This window comes from Embiotoca jacksoni, unplaced genomic scaffold (assembly GCF_022577435.1).
Source record: "Embiotoca jacksoni isolate LCO1_2020_lvr unplaced genomic scaffold, fEmbJac1.0.p SCAF_9, whole genome shotgun sequence".
NCBI lineage: Eukaryota > Metazoa > Chordata > Actinopteri > Embiotocidae > Embiotoca > Embiotoca jacksoni.
In genome coordinates, this window is record NW_027185447.1 from 20,169,667 (window position 1) to 20,185,370 (window position 15,704).

The 15,704-nt window shown below is 41.4% G+C and overlaps 2 protein-coding genes across 5 annotated transcripts; one reads left to right on the plus strand and one right to left on the minus strand.

The window, feature by feature from the left end:
* The first annotated feature begins 1,446 nt into the window (after nt 1-1,446).
* Nucleotides 1,447-5,036, plus strand: LOC138193448 (tyrosine-protein kinase STYK1). Of its 2 annotated transcripts, none has more exons than XM_069141503.1 (10): nt 1,447-1,583; nt 1,718-1,775; nt 1,985-2,128; nt 2,252-2,452; nt 2,535-2,716; nt 2,805-2,879; nt 3,578-3,795; nt 3,952-3,992; nt 4,166-4,262; nt 4,793-5,036. In XM_069141503.1, exons 2-10 carry the CDS (start codon nt 1,727-1,729, stop codon nt 4,962-4,964), a joined length of 1,179 nt encoding a protein of 392 aa, XP_068997604.1. In that variant the 5' UTR covers nt 1,447-1,583; nt 1,718-1,726; the 3' UTR covers nt 4,965-5,036. The 2 variants fall into 2 exon arrangements, with proteins under 2 accessions (XP_068997604.1, XP_068997605.1); XM_069141504.1 differs by having other exon boundaries at nt 1,449-1,583; nt 1,718-1,739.
* A 103-nt stretch (nt 5,037-5,139) lies between these two features.
* tmem269 (transmembrane protein 269) lies at nt 5,140-14,405 on the minus strand. 3 transcript variants are annotated; one of them, XM_069141507.1, is made up of 7 exons: nt 14,261-14,405; nt 13,326-13,377; nt 10,443-10,590; nt 9,860-9,957; nt 8,406-8,549; nt 8,100-8,300; nt 5,140-7,153 (listed from the first exon to the last, which is right to left on the minus strand). In XM_069141507.1, the coding sequence occupies exons 2-7, from the start codon at nt 13,348-13,350 to the stop codon at nt 7,044-7,046; spliced, it is 726 nt and encodes a 241-aa protein (XP_068997608.1). In that variant the 5' UTR covers nt 13,351-13,377; nt 14,261-14,405; the 3' UTR covers nt 5,140-7,043. The 3 variants fall into 3 exon arrangements, with proteins under 3 accessions (XP_068997608.1, XP_068997606.1, XP_068997607.1); XM_069141505.1 differs by lacking the exon at nt 14,261-14,405 and adding an exon at nt 14,055-14,252; XM_069141506.1 differs by lacking the exons at nt 8,406-8,549; nt 14,261-14,405 and adding an exon at nt 14,055-14,254.
* Nucleotides 14,406-15,704: the final 1,299 nt, after the last annotated feature.

Sequence of the window (15,704 nt, forward strand, 5' to 3'; positions counted from 1 at the left end):
GCTTTACAAGAACAGGACCGATCCAGTGAGCCCTGCTGTTTGTGCGCACCAAAAGGCGCGTAGTAAAAAAAAAAAAAAAAGCAATATCCCACTTTGGAGTGCAGAAAACGCCAGCTGACTTGAAAACGCTGTGAGGAATGGGGTTTAGGGAAAAAAAATGCTGAAAAACTTCCAAAACTGGTTTTCATCAGCTGCTCTGACAGTTCTTCATCCAAACCTACCGGAGAGGCAACTTTAACCCTGCGCACCTGTCCTCCTCGCCTGCCCTCCTCCGCGGTGACATCAGCACGGCAGTCCTAGGAAACGGGGAAACATACCTGGCCCTCCTCTGAACCGGGCGGTTCTGTGATCCTTTAAAAAAAAACACACAAAAAAAACCACTGAAACTCCTTTCCTTGTTCTCCGTTGCGCGCTCTGCAGCCCTTCCCTCCTTCCCCTGAGGCACTCTTGTGATTTAAAAAAAAAAAAAAAAATGTACACAGAAAACTACGCAGCACCATTCAACAGACGTTATCCGATTAGGCTTCGCTCCATAACTTTATTTTTTTTTTATTATTTGATTTTTTTTTAAAAGCTTTTTCCGTGTTGCTCTTCTGACGAAAGTGGCTTCTGTCCAATGGGAGTTTGGGGGATGGTCGTTAAAAACGTCCACATTGAACCAATGGGTGAACGGCAGGAGGCGGGGTGTTTCGTGTGAGTGGGAAGCGTTGGATTTTGTTTCCACGGTGTGTGAGCGAGGCGGAGCTCCCCGCACTGGGACGCATATTTTTCACGTGGGGAAAAAAAAAAAAAAAAATACTTGTAGTAAGTTCGAGACAGTCGATCCGCAGCGTGCGTCCACTGGTCTGATGTTTGCGCCGATTTCTATGTGTTCACTTTTACAGTGTGCTGCAGCTTCTACATGATTTATGAGCTTCTTCGCGCAGTTGTAGGTCCATAAAATGCGTTTGGAAGAGTTGGAACTGGGGATATTGCTTGTTTGTTGGTTGGCTTGTTGATTTTTTGCGCAATTCTGCCCTCCTGTGGCTCTTAATGGTCAGAGGCTCAACGACCTACCATCTGCACTAATGCACACTGCAAGACAATTACATTTTACATTTGAACATACACTTACAACACAAAGACGCGCAATTACCTTGCTCTTTAAATAAAATAATACCACATCAGAATTAGCATCTGTAATTTAATACACGTTTTGTTTGCTTTAAAACAATTTTTTTTGCTCATTGCTCCTGTGTGTTACATCTCTTTCTATTAGAAGATCCTGACTGGTGAGCCAGAGACAAAACCATTTAATGTCTGTATATTAATCACACCTTCATCACTTAACTGTTGCAGGTTCTGTGAGCACGACTCCTGTTGATGCTATCATTTCTATCACGTCTACCTCTTTGGTAATAATTAACAGTCGGTCAACTCTTCCCAGGCCACCTCTGCGGTCAGCGCCCTCACAGGCAGGCAGACAAAAAGCAGCTGATAACAAACATGTTATTGCGACTTTTCAACCTCTCCACCGCTGCTGGTTTTCATATTATAAGGCTGTATGTGCGCGTTCAGTCACAAATCAGGGCCTCTGGTGTCAGGTAGGAAACCTTTAAAGCTGTTTAGACTTAGACCTCATGCGATTTTTCAGTTTTAAGTTGCTTCTCTGGTGCCGACTGTTCAATATCTTCTGCTGACATGATCTGCAATTTCTCCCGTATGTGAAAAATGCCAGCTGCTCCTCATGGATGTGGACAGTAAGTGTAGCAACGACACCTCACTCCCTGTGAGCAGTAAGTTTTACACACAAACATCTTGCATTCCTATGCCCTGTGTAAGTGTCACCTGTTACATTACTTTCCTGTGCAGCCCCATGTTAAAGAAATGAGAAAATAAAGATATAAAATGCAGTTATTTTGCCATCGCCCTCTGTCCTTCTTTCAAAACAAGTGAGCTGCTTTAAAAGGCTCCGAATCTGCTTCTTCTCTCGCTCGTCCGGCAGATGAGGAGTCGTCAGGTCCTCTTGCCGTCATCGTCATCCCCTCCCTGCTGGGCCTGAGCACACTTTTAGTGGTGGTTGTGATTTTCTGCAGCCTCTGTAAGAACAAACAAAGAGGACAGAGGACAGAGGATAATTTCACAAACGGTATGAGCTGCTTTCTAAAAGAAACACTCCAAAACTCTATTAAAGTCCTCCATCGGTGCCTGGGAGTAATGCAGAGTGCTCGTGTGTCTAATAAACCCGGCACTTGTGTTTTTTTTTTAACAGGCCAGCCGAGCGTGTCCCTGACTGCAGCTTCTGTGAGCCCTCCAAAGGTCCAGGCAGCTCTGCGTCCCTGGGAAATCCCTGAGGAGTGTGTTCTTAAGGGACTCGAGTTTTGGCAGACGGGACACTACGGTCCCATTTGTAAAGGTTTGCTGAAGAGGAGAGATGGAGGCTCCTCTGCTGTGGTGGTGAAGTCCCTCCAAGGTACAGCAGGAATCTATCGTAAGGTCCTCGTGGGTTATAAGTCTGCTCACTTTCTTTATATACAACTTTGATGTCCGTATAGACGGCCTCAACCAGCCCGAAGCCGAGGAGTTTGTGGAGTGGCTCCTCTTCCTCGCCACGGTGTGCAAACATGAGAATGTGGTGCAAATATTGTACTGTCAGACCCAACGTCTGCCCATGTACCTGGTCTTAGACGCCTACAACCCCGGAAACCTCCTTCACTTCCTCTGGACACTCAGAAATGTAAGTGGTGCACAGCTTCCTTATACACACATGCAATCTCCAGTTCCTTAACCGCCGTGCAGTGACAGGGAATCATTTCCACCTCTAGAAGAATGCAGATCCACTGCAGAACTTCTCTGAGAGGTCCGTGTTCCTTGTGGCGAAGCAGGTTGCAGCCGGCCTGGTGAGTCACTGTTTGTACACCAATCACTCCCGACAAACAAATGAACTCACACACGAGCAGGTCATGAGACGTCGTACATGCTATTATTTCCTCTCATTTGGAACCCTGTAATTGGCGCTGCGCAGGTCTGAGTCATCGAGAGTTTACATGAATTACAGCTTGTCGAAAAAGCAGCAACCATTTTAATCACAGAAAACAAACACAGAACACGCTCCTCCTGTTTTAGCTTCTCTTCATTGCCTTCCAGTTAACTTTAAGATATTATTGATAACTTTTAAGAACTCATCACCACCAAGCACATTTCAGAGGCTTTGACATCATCGATGCCCGGTTGCCACTCGTTTGGCCTTTAGCCAAGGCTGAGGTCCGGGGGGGAGAGGGGGGGGTGGTGATGGAGCCTTTTCCGTTTGGGCTCCCACTTTTTTTCGAACAACCTCCTCTGAGCTCCTTATCGTCTTTAAAATCCCTCTGAAAAACATATATTCATACATTTACCTTCACAGGGTTGATGGTCTGAATTGCACTGTCATCTTTCAAGTCACTTCTTCCTCCGTAATTTGTATGTAAAGGCTCTCTTATTATTCTGCATGTGCCACTGTTTCCCATGGTACTGAGGGCAAGTGGTTGTTTATCTTGAATTTTGAATAACTGTTGCGACCAGATTGATTGTGTTCGGCTGTAACTGGCTCCTCCCTCAGGACTACCTGATGTCTGAGCACAGGCTGGTGCACGGCGATGTGGCCGCCAGGAACATCTTAATTGGCCCCGGCCTCTCGGCCCGTGTGTCAGGGCTGGGTGTGGCATTTGGAGGACGCAAAATGGATTCGGCAATTAGGCAGAGGGCAGCGGGGGTGCCTCTGAAATGGCAGGCTCCGGAGAGGATGATGATGCAGCTCAATATCGACAGGAGCGACGTGTAAGGGCAGAGATATGGCAAAGAAAACAAAACACACACAAAAAAAACTACCAGAATTGTTGTTTTGCTCATTAATATTTCTCTGCTTTTGCTCTTTTGTCTGTTACATCTCACAGAAAATAATTTTAACGAGTCAAAACATCTTCTTTTCCCCAGGTGGTCATTTGGTATCCTACTATTTGAACTAATAACCTTAGGTAAAGTACTATGTCCTATTATTGCAACATATTTGGAAAAAAAAAAAAAAATCAATATTTACCTGCAGTTAAATTGGATCTTTTCAGGTTAGCTTATTTTAAATATCCTAAACCAGCAGTGGCGTCATATTACCATTAAAGTTGCATTAAAAATGCTTTTGTTTTCATCACAGGCTCTTCTCCGTATCCTGAGCTGGAGCCTCTGTCAGTGCTTCCAAAGCTGCATGCGTCTTATCGAATGAAGAGACCAAACAACTGTGGAGGATCTTTGTAAGTAAACTTGCAAGCGAGCAACAGGACAGGGACTTGTGGACATATATGTGGTGGACATACAGTATGTACGGTGTAGTCCACAAAGTCAAATTAAACTCATGAAAGCTGCATTTCTTTTCAAACAATGTTCAGTTATTTAAAAAAAAAAAAGTCACTGCAGTATGAACAGTTTAAAGATGCAGTTTGACATTTTGGGAAATAAAAATCATTCAGACGACAAGATCTAAATTCAACCTTCATGTCTGTGTATTTCATATGAAGATAAAGCCATCAGCAGCAAGGTAGCTTTGCACCAAGACAGAAAACAAAGGCAACATAAAGTGACTACCAGCACCTCCAAAGCTCACTAATTAACACATATCTTTGATATTTAAACCGCACAAAAAAAAACTAAAGTGTTAAAGCTTCATATAATAAATATCCATCTGAGTCGTATTGATCGTTAAACTCTCAACAGGAAAGCAAATGAGCATTTTCCCAAAGTGTTAAACTATTTCTTACTTTTACATTTCCCGGTGTGTATTCAGGTACGACCTGATGAAGTACTGTTGGATGTGGAGCTTCAAAGACCGACCGGCGTTTTCAGCCATCATAAAGCTGCTGGAGTCGTCGCAGCACCTCACTGCTACTCAACCTATTCATGTTCCAGAGGTCATTGACATATTTGAGTATAACAGACAGGCGGGACTGCTCTCGTAGACTTCTGTCAGCAGAAAATATGTCAACAACACTTCATAAGCAAACATAAATAAAGTGCAATTGTTTTTCTCAGATTGTAGTGTTGTACATTGGGAGCCTTCCAACATGAAAAGAGACTGAACAGAAATCCGGTTGAACATCGATCATATGGTGAATTAACGGCGCTGAAATCGAGTCCTTTTTATCGTCATTTCTTTATTGTCAAAATTTACAGACTTAAAAGCACAGATCTTATCATCCATTCAAATCTGTTCGGATTTTTTGTTTTTTTTTCTACCACTTAGGCAAAGTACAGTTTTTTTGTATCTACAATGCTCTTGGCATGCATACATTACTGTGACTTCACAGATTGAAAAAACAAAACACCCACACAGGAAAAGCTGAACCCAGTACTCGAGCAGATTTGTGTTCGTTCTGTGTGTTCACACCGCAGATCCTCTTTGCCGCGCTGGTTCTCATAAACCATGGCAGGAACCCCAGTGGGTTTAAATCAGTACTGACTCACAAGACATGACCTTTTGTATTTTTTTTTTTTCTTTTAAACCGAGGTCTTACGAAGAGCTCTGTAAGGCAGACTCATGCATATAACTCATAAATTCATGAAACTGAGTTATGGCTTAGAGAAGGTTCGAATCATGAAACTCACTGGACTCAAATTAAGAGTGATGTGTTCCCATCTGAACAGGAGCTCCAAAATGGCGGTTTTCAAAGGGTAGGCGGTGAATCAGGACTTAAATTTGGGATGTCGGTACCTTTAAGGGGCCGAGAACAGACACATTGACCTGTTACTCTGTGCTATTATCTTCAACAGGCTTCTGAACAAAAATCGGTATAAAACTATACAATCTCCACCATCTGTCACTCACGAATGCCCACTGTGATGTCCCTCAGCCGTAATACTGGCCAAGTTAAAGAACACTCATCTTTTCCTCACGAAATAGCTGCAGTTTTTAAGGTTTCTGTTGCACTATGCTTGTGGTCACAGCCGGTACTGACTGTAGTGCATCGTCACATCATTTGCAGGCATTTTTACCCACTAGATGGCAGGAAAAGCAAGGTTTGCAGCCTCTCTGTCTGAGTCACATGAGAATAGAAAGCTGTTGTTGCAAGGCTGTCTAAGGGTTGCAACTCCCCCCTCAATTACTGCTGTCACTGCAAGTGCTCCGGTTCTTGTCTGAAACCACCTGCCGTGACATCACTGATTCAGCTGTGGTCTGAGGGGCACTATGAGATGCGATGGTGCGATCCAGTGTGGATTTACTTGCTATTTAAACTGTAAGGCCTCTTAAAACAGAGGTAAAAACATGCAATGACACAATAAAATCACACAGAAGAAATATGGAAGTCTAACGCACCGTTTCTTGGACAGTCACAACTTTGTAAAAAGCTAAAAGTGTGGAAAACTCAATAAACAAAAAAATCCCTAATTTACAAAAGCCAGGGTTGTGGTCAGTCGACTTCCAGTTCAACCGATTTACAACATACATTCGAACAGCAAATCAGATATTATGAATGACAGAAACATCATGTCAGAAAGTTTCCTCAGTGACTGAATTTAAAACCCTGACATAACAGAAAAATGAGATTTTGAGGGGGAAAAAAACTGACCTGAACTCCACGAAGGAAATCCAAAATACATGCAATTATTTCCTTTGAAATAATTTCTTTTTATGTTATCCTGTGAGAAAGTGTTGCGCCACGTGTTCCCACAAGGATAAAATGATTGGATTAATGAAAGAAGGGAGATCAAACAGGAGGTAAACCAGAACAAGCCACGCAAACCTCTGGGTTCAGTGAAAATGCAACAAAGACAGAAGACAGCATGAAGGTTAATCCTCGGCAGTTACAGTAAAATATCCTCCTCGTCCCTCACTCTGACTCTCCGTCTTCTCTTTTAGAGGTGTCACATTAAAAAAAAAAGGTTAAATGGTGCGAGTGCTCGACTGTGATGCGTGAGCATGTTTAGCTTGGATGCTCCGTGGTCGGAGGGAGCAGCAGCAGTCTGGAAGCCTCAATTCACCCAGACGGGCCAGAGGTAAACCTACGTGGGACTTCTGGGACAGTGCCGGCGCCCCCTGTTTACACTTTACTGCTCCAAAGGGATGTTGGGAACAAAATGTAGGAGACAGACCAGAGCAGGTAGTAAACACAAGCAGGGGGGAAGAAGGAGCAGAACACCATGACGACTCCTGGAAAATACAAAAACAAAAAGAAAGGAATTGAATCTCGGTTCAAAATTCTGTGGCAGTCTATCCGATATTTATCAAAACCAATTAACTTCAAACAGTCAAACATGTCAACCTGCTTTTGTGGTAGAGCTACAGGAAATTCAAAGGATCACAAAAGCCAGAAAGAATTATTGTGTGGGAGTCGTCTGCAGAAAAATTTGTCTCAACACATCGAAGAGATATTGAGACACTTTGGTCAACACTGCCATCCTTATAACCACACTACAAAGAGAGTGCAAATATTGTTCTTGCCCCAAACACAAGTGCATCTTGCTAAAAAAAAACAATGAGAAAAATGTTCACAATGTCAACTCATAAATAATAGGGAAAAAGGTCAGTGGACAAACAAAGTAGCATTTCCCAGCAGACCTTCTTCCTTAGTAACTTTTGAAAAATATAAGCAACCAAATGAAATAGGTTCAAGTGAAATGTAGAAATAATAGGCCAATTATTTTTGATAAAGTTTGGGAACATTTCAATAAAGACAAATAAAGATACATAAAGTAGGCTGTGACTCAAAACCATGAGGGTTAAGGTAGTGTGGCTTCCACAATCAGGGTCAAGTCCCAGTTCCACATTCATCCTGAAATCCATATATGGGCTCCAGAAAAGTTCTGGGTCCCGATGCATTATATTATACACTGTTGGAGATTTTCTTTGTTTCTGAAAAAAGTCGTTGCAACTGAGCTGTTTTAACGTCTAAAATGTTAGTTGTAAAAAGAAAACTCCACGGACTGGGGCCACTGTGCCACTTGGGGTAAATTATATTTCTTTATAAATTGGTTGAAATTGCCCTCATCTTGCATCTGTGACACGAATCACGGCTTTAATTGTAAACTCCGGCAGTCACATCTCAATATTTATGCTCCGCAAAAGAGCACTTGTGGATTTTTGGAGAGGACTTTACCTCCAGCGTAGACGACTTTCTTCCAGGCCTGAGACTCCAGCACTCTGTCATGGGGGTAGAAGTTTTGACTGATCATGAAGAGGATCATGGCCACTGCGATGACCCGCAGCAAGGCCATGTTTCCGCCCGACAACAAAGAGGCGCTGGACAGGATGGCTGAGGAGTAGATGCAGGGCAGGCCGCGGTACATGAACGGGATACCTGCGGATTAAAGAAACATGCACACATTTCAATTAAATCCCGAAATAGAAATGACAAGCTCGCATGACAACGCCAACGTAAAATTAGACTCCATTTGGAACTGACCGCTGGAGAAGAAACAAAGGCGCACGAACACAGAAAGGACATAACACATGCACAGGATGTTGTCCAGCAGGTCAGATGTCCTCAGGAGTAACGACGTGGCGATGCCGAAGGTGGTGAAGTCGGCAAAATCATCCAGCTTTGCACCTGAGGATGAAAAAGTAAGGTATGAACTGTTAAGACGTCACAGCTGATAGATGAACTAAAAAGAGCACGACAAAAACAACCCTGTTTCCAAAAAAAAAAGGTAGGGATCCTGTGTAAAATGTAAATAAAAACAGAATGCAATGAATTTGCAAATCACGTAAACCCGTATTTAATTGCAAACAGACCAAAGACAACACATGCACATTTTACACATCGTCACAGCTTTTGTGGAAACGGGGTTGTAATACGCTTCGGAAAGGCTACGATTAGATTCGATTGTATGGAAGCGGCCGTAGACACGTGTAATCTCTCCGGCACGGTCCCCGCCAGTCTTACCGCCACGTGACGGTGGCGTGGTGCATGTACGTGCAAAAATAAATCTCCAAGTGGAAATTTCAGCGTCAGCCCAACAGGAGGCCATTCTATAAACAACATTCTCCGCTGCCTCGTCTCTTTATCCCCCAGGAACACGGAGCATGTTATCAGCAGATGAGGACGAGGTGATTCAGGCCGCGGCCCGAATGGAACGAGGTGGAATTCCACAGCACAGGGGTCAACAATTTTAGCAATTTCAGATATGCAGAGAACCCAAAGCAACGGGATAACATAGACAATTGGAGCGTGATCCCGTGGAATTAGGCTGCTTAATCAGAAGGCGATTGTTCATTTGACAAAAATACGTTGGGAGGGGGGGGAGGGAGGGAGGGAGGGACGGACGGACGGAGGGAGGGAGGCACAACAACATCCACCTGCAAAGTCATGCAGAAAAAAAAAGCCCATCGAGACACAAAGCCCGCTGAAATGTGAAATGCATTGTGATGCACCTCGGAGCTGTTTTGGGCTCCTGAGAAAAGAAGTGAACTTGCACAAGCGATGTCGAAGCTATTTGTACCCCCGGATTTACTAAATATAGTAAAACGAGCCACAGTGGGATGTTTTTTAAAATGCAGTGTAATTGTATTGTGTGTTAATAAGCTTTGACAGCAAAGGGGAATGTGATGCAATTTACACTCAAACCTCAATAATGACTAGCAGAGTCTTTAAAAAGACGCTGATTTGTCAAAGCTCAAATTACATGACATTAAATATGCATGATTCTTCTTTTGGAAACTCTATAAGACTAACCAGAGTTCTTTTTTTTTTTTTTCTTCTTCTCAATAGCAGAGTCTCCTTTTACTGCTTCCCTTTGTTGGTGACTTTGTGCATCCAAAGTAGAGACTCCAGACAAAAGACTGTGCAGCAAAGCCCTGCCAACACCCCCGCTGAAGTTTATCTTCGGTAAGAGCTATTGACCACAACACTCCACTCACCCAGCGCAGAGCAGGCATCGAGTCGCCTGGCAACCGCTCCATCTGCCAAATCCAGCAGGTAGCCAATGAGAACGAGCCAACACGCGGCGTGGTGGTGCCTGGACAAAACCAGCGAGCGTTAGGTCGAGATATTTGATGACAGCAACTCGTTGCACAGGGTGAAATATCTGCGAGTTCTTGCCAGAAGAGAAAAGTGCTGAAACTAATGCTGGGCAGATTTCAACAGTGTTACAAATGAAGTCAAACAACTGGATTTCTCTTACGGAGAATTGCTTTCTTTGGGTTTCTTTACTACTTCTTATCGTGAACTATACAGTTTATATGATAAAGACAGTTCTGTCGTCATTACAAGTATTACTTACGGTGTCCCAGAAGGGCAAATACAACAAAGGATGAAATACATTAACCTAATAGAAAACACAACAGAAAATAAAAAAAAAATGTCATAACACACATTTTAAAAAAAACGACTAATTTGATAATATGCTTTCTTTCTCTCCGTGTGTCGTTGTGTTTCTGTTTTCTGTGCAATAGTTTTCAGTTTGGCCGTTGTCTTTCAATGCTTTTTAGTGCATCTGCTCACCCATTAAGACTGCTGAGAATGGAGGCCATGCCCATCACCATGTTGGTCATTGACAGAGCGTTAGCTGCATTTTTACGTGCAAACTCCTTGATCTGAAGTCCTGTGGCCTCATCGCTCAGAAAGCGCTTGTTGGTGCACTGGAAGAAACCTGAAACAAGCGACAGCAGCAGTTAGTAGTTGTCTGTGTTAGGTTAATAATTCCTACTATGATCGGATGACCACACCAGCTGGCCTTTAGATGCATGTGTCTGAATGGGAAAAGCTTACTATGTCTCAGTCGGAGTCAAATTTTATTGAGGGTAAAGGGAAAAATGTGACAAAATTTGGAAAGTATACTTAATGCTGTAGAAATACCAGCCATTACTGATTAATAATCATTTGCACACCATAAAATTGGAGTCCAAATTGCAGGATATTGTATCATAAATCGTAAATAATACTCCAAAATGGTTCCAACGTCTTTATGTAAAAGAAATGTGACTTACCAAGACGTATGTTTTTTTGGACGGACCCCGACCTTACGATACCATTCATCCATTTTCAGATCACTAAAATGCATTTGTTACTGTACATTCATTCAGTCAGCGGTTGCGCAGCTTACAGCATGCAAAAATTACTGAGTGCCTCATTACCTACTCGTTACATTGTCAGTTATATCTGTGCAATTAAAAACACTTCATACACATTTTAACTCTTACAGGAACAAAACAAAAAAAATGGCCACAATGACATGCATTAAAATTCAAAATAAATGGATAAAATTCGGAAAGGATAAAAGTGAAAAGTACAATATCTGAACAGGATGCATGTGAAGTGTTAGCACTCAAATGTGATCGTCCTATCTGGGGTCAAAAACACACAAATACTGGTGAGGGGGAACGAGCTATGAACACACAGGGGGGGACTAGCACATACACCAACCGGCTACAGTGAGAGTGAGCTGGAACTACTGCGCTGACAACGTACCGGACGTGAGATCAATTAGCCTGTTAGCTCTGATCAAACGTGGTGACCTGAAACAAGGGACACGGCAGCAGCACTCACGGTTCAGGTCTATTAACACCATTGCATCCCAGGCTTTAATGGAGACCAATCTACAACCTCTCCTGGTTTCCTTGTGTGTTTTTTTTTTTTTTTTTTTTTGGCAGTTTATTTTGAAATAGTAAACTGCATTGGGTTTATGCGCTGAAAAAATAAAAATAAAAATAAAAGCATTCAACCCACTCCTAATTTCTTCTGTTTTATCTCGTACTAAACTGTGTCCGACAAAGTGTAACATATAAACAAAGGCGAGTTGAGTTAAAATACAAGTTTTAAATACTTTTTTTATTGAAACAAAAACAATAATCAGACACAGTTTAGTTTGGCATACAAAAAAAATATAAGAAATCAGGGGGGCTTGGATACTTTTTCACAGGAATGTGTCTTTGCTTAAAGAGCAATTAGTACAAGTTTTGAATATAACTTTATAAGTCGAGTTGTAGTGAGGACAAAATGTGCAGTATGACTGATATTAAAAGCTACATTCACTATCTTAGTCAGCAAGACGAAGATGATGACCGCTGACACTGCCTCACTCCAGCCCAAAAACTGCCCCACAAATCCGTGATGTTTGTTAATCAAGACGAAGAAATGTGTTCAATCGGCCGTTCTCTCTAATGAGTTCGTGATTTTCTCTCAAGTCATAGTGCTGTCCAAGACAGTATGCACAGATAATGACCTGTAAAATTTAAATAGTCTTAAAATGTTGCAGTAGCAACCCTTCAAGTGTTTTTCACCCTGAACTTCCTGTGATTCCAAAGCCAGGGGAGTTCAAGAGACTCTTCATCTGAAAGAAAACAGCGTATGAGACACAGCAGAAAGCCAACAACAACGTGCACTTTTACTTGACAGCATGCTTTTTAACTTCTCATTTTGGACTTTAACAAAATGTTACAGCCTGGCATTTGAAATACTATCTGAAGACTTTTCATGGGAAAACACATAACATCAGTGAATGCAGATAACGTTCTGCATTTGAGCGGAAATTCATGTAACCGCCAAGTTTGACAGATGAACTTTAGTCTCAGTAAATCCCATTTGAGAGCCGCACATGCAGCTCTGCGTACCTAAACGTCCGAGTGGTTGCAGATCTTAATGTCGACTTTTACTCTGACCACTTAATTCGCTGCCTTGGTCGCTAATAAAAAAAAAAAAAAAAAAAAAGGAGAATAAAGCCAGACCCAGACACATTGTCAATTTCAAGCAGGTCTCCATTTCTGGATTGCTGCCTAATGATTGCAAAGCATGATGGGATGGCCCTTGTTATGTAAAGCCCTGCTATGTTACCTGGTAACGACTAAAAAAAAGACTAAATGAAAAACAAGGGAAACTCACAACTCACAACAGGGATAATCTGCAGGGAATTTACTGGACATTTTAAACTGTTTTAGAGTTAGCCGGGTTCTATAGTAATGCTTTATAGTTAAAAAAAACAACAACAACAACAACAACACAACAACAACAACAACTAATAAACAATGTAAAACAGTAATTGGTTTAATTCTTGCATTGGGTGCAGTTTGCAAATATCTATCTATCTATCATCAAACTGTGTAAACTGTGTTCAGTATACATTAATGAATGTATAAAGTGATAATGAATTATTTCTCTCACATCAGGCGATGTTCTTGATGTGTATCTGCTCAGAAATTGCAACTTTAATTTGATATTATAACAGCACTATGTGTACGGGGCACATATATATATATGTCAATATTTATCCCATGTTATTCTTTCTAAGCACTTTTGCAGATCAAAACAGACCTTAACTTTAATCCCTGGCACCCATGTAGGTGGACAGTAATCCAGATTAGGAGATGAAGGGGAGAAGCGAGTACCTACCAGAGGAGGGAGTCAGGAGGATCATGATTTTCTCTGGCTCAAAATACAACAGCTGAAAGAAGAACAAAACACATGCAGTTATTATTTGTTTGCATTACATACGCAAAAGATGCATTCAAACTATTTGAAGATTCCAATTAAAAGTAACCGACCGACGCAAAAAAGATTTTGAGATCACCAGTTTTGGAAATCACACGTTTACGTACTGCGTGCGTCGTACCGAGCTGTACTTTCATACATTTTACACGAGATATTTCTGGGGTTCAAAAGCAATTTCTCGCTCCTGCCTTGATTATTTATCTTGTCTTTACTTTTTAAAACTTTACGAGGAAAAAAAACAAACTGTTTGCGGAATAATCGAAACATTTTCTTTGTTTGAAAATCTTGAAAAACATTTGGTAAATTTTTTTTTTTTTTTTTTTTAATAGATCCGTTTACTCTTTACAAGCCGCTCATTACGTTGACGCGCAAATCTCAGCATCCGTCTCGTATACCGGACGACCGTCAGCCCTCCGTATAAAAAGCATCGCCGGAGGTATGCGCTTCCAAATATCAGCTGATAAGTAACAGGTATCTGAAACCGTCTAAAAAAAAAAATGCCACCATCTTTACAAATGGCGTAACTGCGTCACAAGCAAAAAAAAAAAAATAATCGGGACAAATTCACCTATTCGCCGTTGATGTAAAAAAAAAAAGACGCATGCCGTACAAAAGTGCATCTCATCTTACCTGGAAGGAGCTCCACAAGTAACGACGCAAATTAAAAGATAAGAGACGTCTGCACGCGTACGCGCAGCCGAAAATAGTATTCTTTCTCGTATTTTTTTCTTTTTTTCTCTTTTTTGGCGCAGACCGAGTCCTGTTTCTGTCTGATAACCGCCTCGAGTATTCAAAGACGCTACGCTTGTTCATGTACGCAACATGTGTCCGGTTACCTGTCAACTTCACAGCAGCTTTTTTTTTTCAGCGCGTCCTTTTTAGAGACCAAGGATAAATCCACCAGAATATTCCACCGGAAATGACGACGCCGCGCCTTCTGTCTCTTTCCACAATAGTGTTGGTCAATTCTTTGATGGTAACCTCTGTGATGGAAGTAACGGTCGGGAGGTGGTGGAGGTGGTGGTGGTGGTGGAGGAGTGCAAGAACATTACTAGACTGAAGGTATTAGGTCCTGCTCAAGTAGAGACTGCTAATATATATATATATATATTTTATATATATCATAATAAGAGCTTTTAAATCGGAGCAATACAGAAAACTCCTATTTTGTTAAATATTTTGTTTTGTGGTGGTCTAGAAATATTTGACAATAAGACCGTTATTGCTCAAACGGAAGACAAAGGATAAAACAAGTGAGTGGGATTTGTTCTTGACAGTCAGTTAGGTGACACACATCCATACATGAAGTTATGACAATATTCTCAGTATTGACACAACAGCCCGGTTCCAGATAGCTGGAAGGGGAACGGTAACTCTGTCTACGATAGTTCACCTATTAACCCTAACCTTGAAATGAGTCGTCCCTTGTACTTGACTATGCTTCATAAGGAAACAGATGCTTAAAAAAAAAAAAAAAAAAAAAAAAAATTATTATCATTAAGTTGTTCATGATTTGTAATGTAATGTCACAATCACTGCTATACGTTCCCTTTGTATGTAACCCACTGATTTGTGGCGGGACTTATGTATTTATGAATTACATGCTATCAAATGACTGAAAATAACTGAAGGGTGAGACTGCACTTACACCTTAATCAGAATATTAGTTGACCATAACTAAAGCATATTTTAATTACAATGATTTTACTTTGCAGGAATCCCGTATGTTCCTATTAACCCGTTACAGTGCGTTAATCAGAGGCATGTATTCGCTGTCCGAGTTATAGCACAATCTGATTTCCAATCCTCGACTGAAATGTACAATTTCCAAATCCTCGTTCTGAGCATTTCAGCCAGCGTTCGAACCGTCTGATGAGCAGCATCTCTGTGTGCAAATTATAAAACACCGATGAGATGCCCTTTCCTAAATTCTTCCTTGTCATCATTATCTAAACAAGTGTTTGTGGGGGTCCAGTAACTTTATCTGATTTGCTCTACGAATCTTTTAAGCGTTAGAAATTCAAAGAAAATTGTACTCGGTATAAACTCGGTACTTCAAAAGCGTCATTATATTGTTTGGTAGATACAGATCTTTGAATTTATTCCAGTCCCATTACACTGCAAAAGTTTAAATGTAGCTTCTGCTCCTCGGGCAAAAAAAAACCCATTTATTACCGTACAAAGAAATTGGGGTAAAAAAAAAAAAAACTGTAAGAAAGAATTTGGTTCTTTTAAATGTTTCTCACATCGCACCAAACTTTGATCCATTACAATTCGAAC

Coding starts and splice junctions, on each gene's coding strand:
- LOC138193448 (XM_069141503.1), top strand. CDS start 1,727: ATGGATGTGGACAGTAAGTGTAGCAACGACACCTCACTCCCTGTGAGC. Junction 2,129..2,251: donor AGAGGATAATTTCACAAACG/GTATGAGCTGCT, acceptor TTTTTTTAACAG/GCCAGCCGAGCGTGTCCCTG. Junction 4,263..4,792: donor AACAACTGTGGAGGATCTTT/GTAAGTAAACTT, acceptor GTGTGTATTCAG/GTACGACCTGATGAAGTACT.
- tmem269 (XM_069141505.1), bottom strand. CDS start 14,237: ATGAACAAGCGTAGCGTCTTTGAATACTCGAGGCGGTTATCAGACAGA. Junction 8,301..8,405: donor CCTTTGTTTCTTCTCCAGCG/GTCAGTTCCAAA, acceptor TTTAATCCGCAG/GTATCCCGTTCATGTACCGC. Junction 7,154..8,099: donor GAAAGTCGTCTACGCTGGAG/GTAAAGTCCTCT, acceptor TGTATTTTCCAG/GAGTCGTCATGGTGTTCTGC.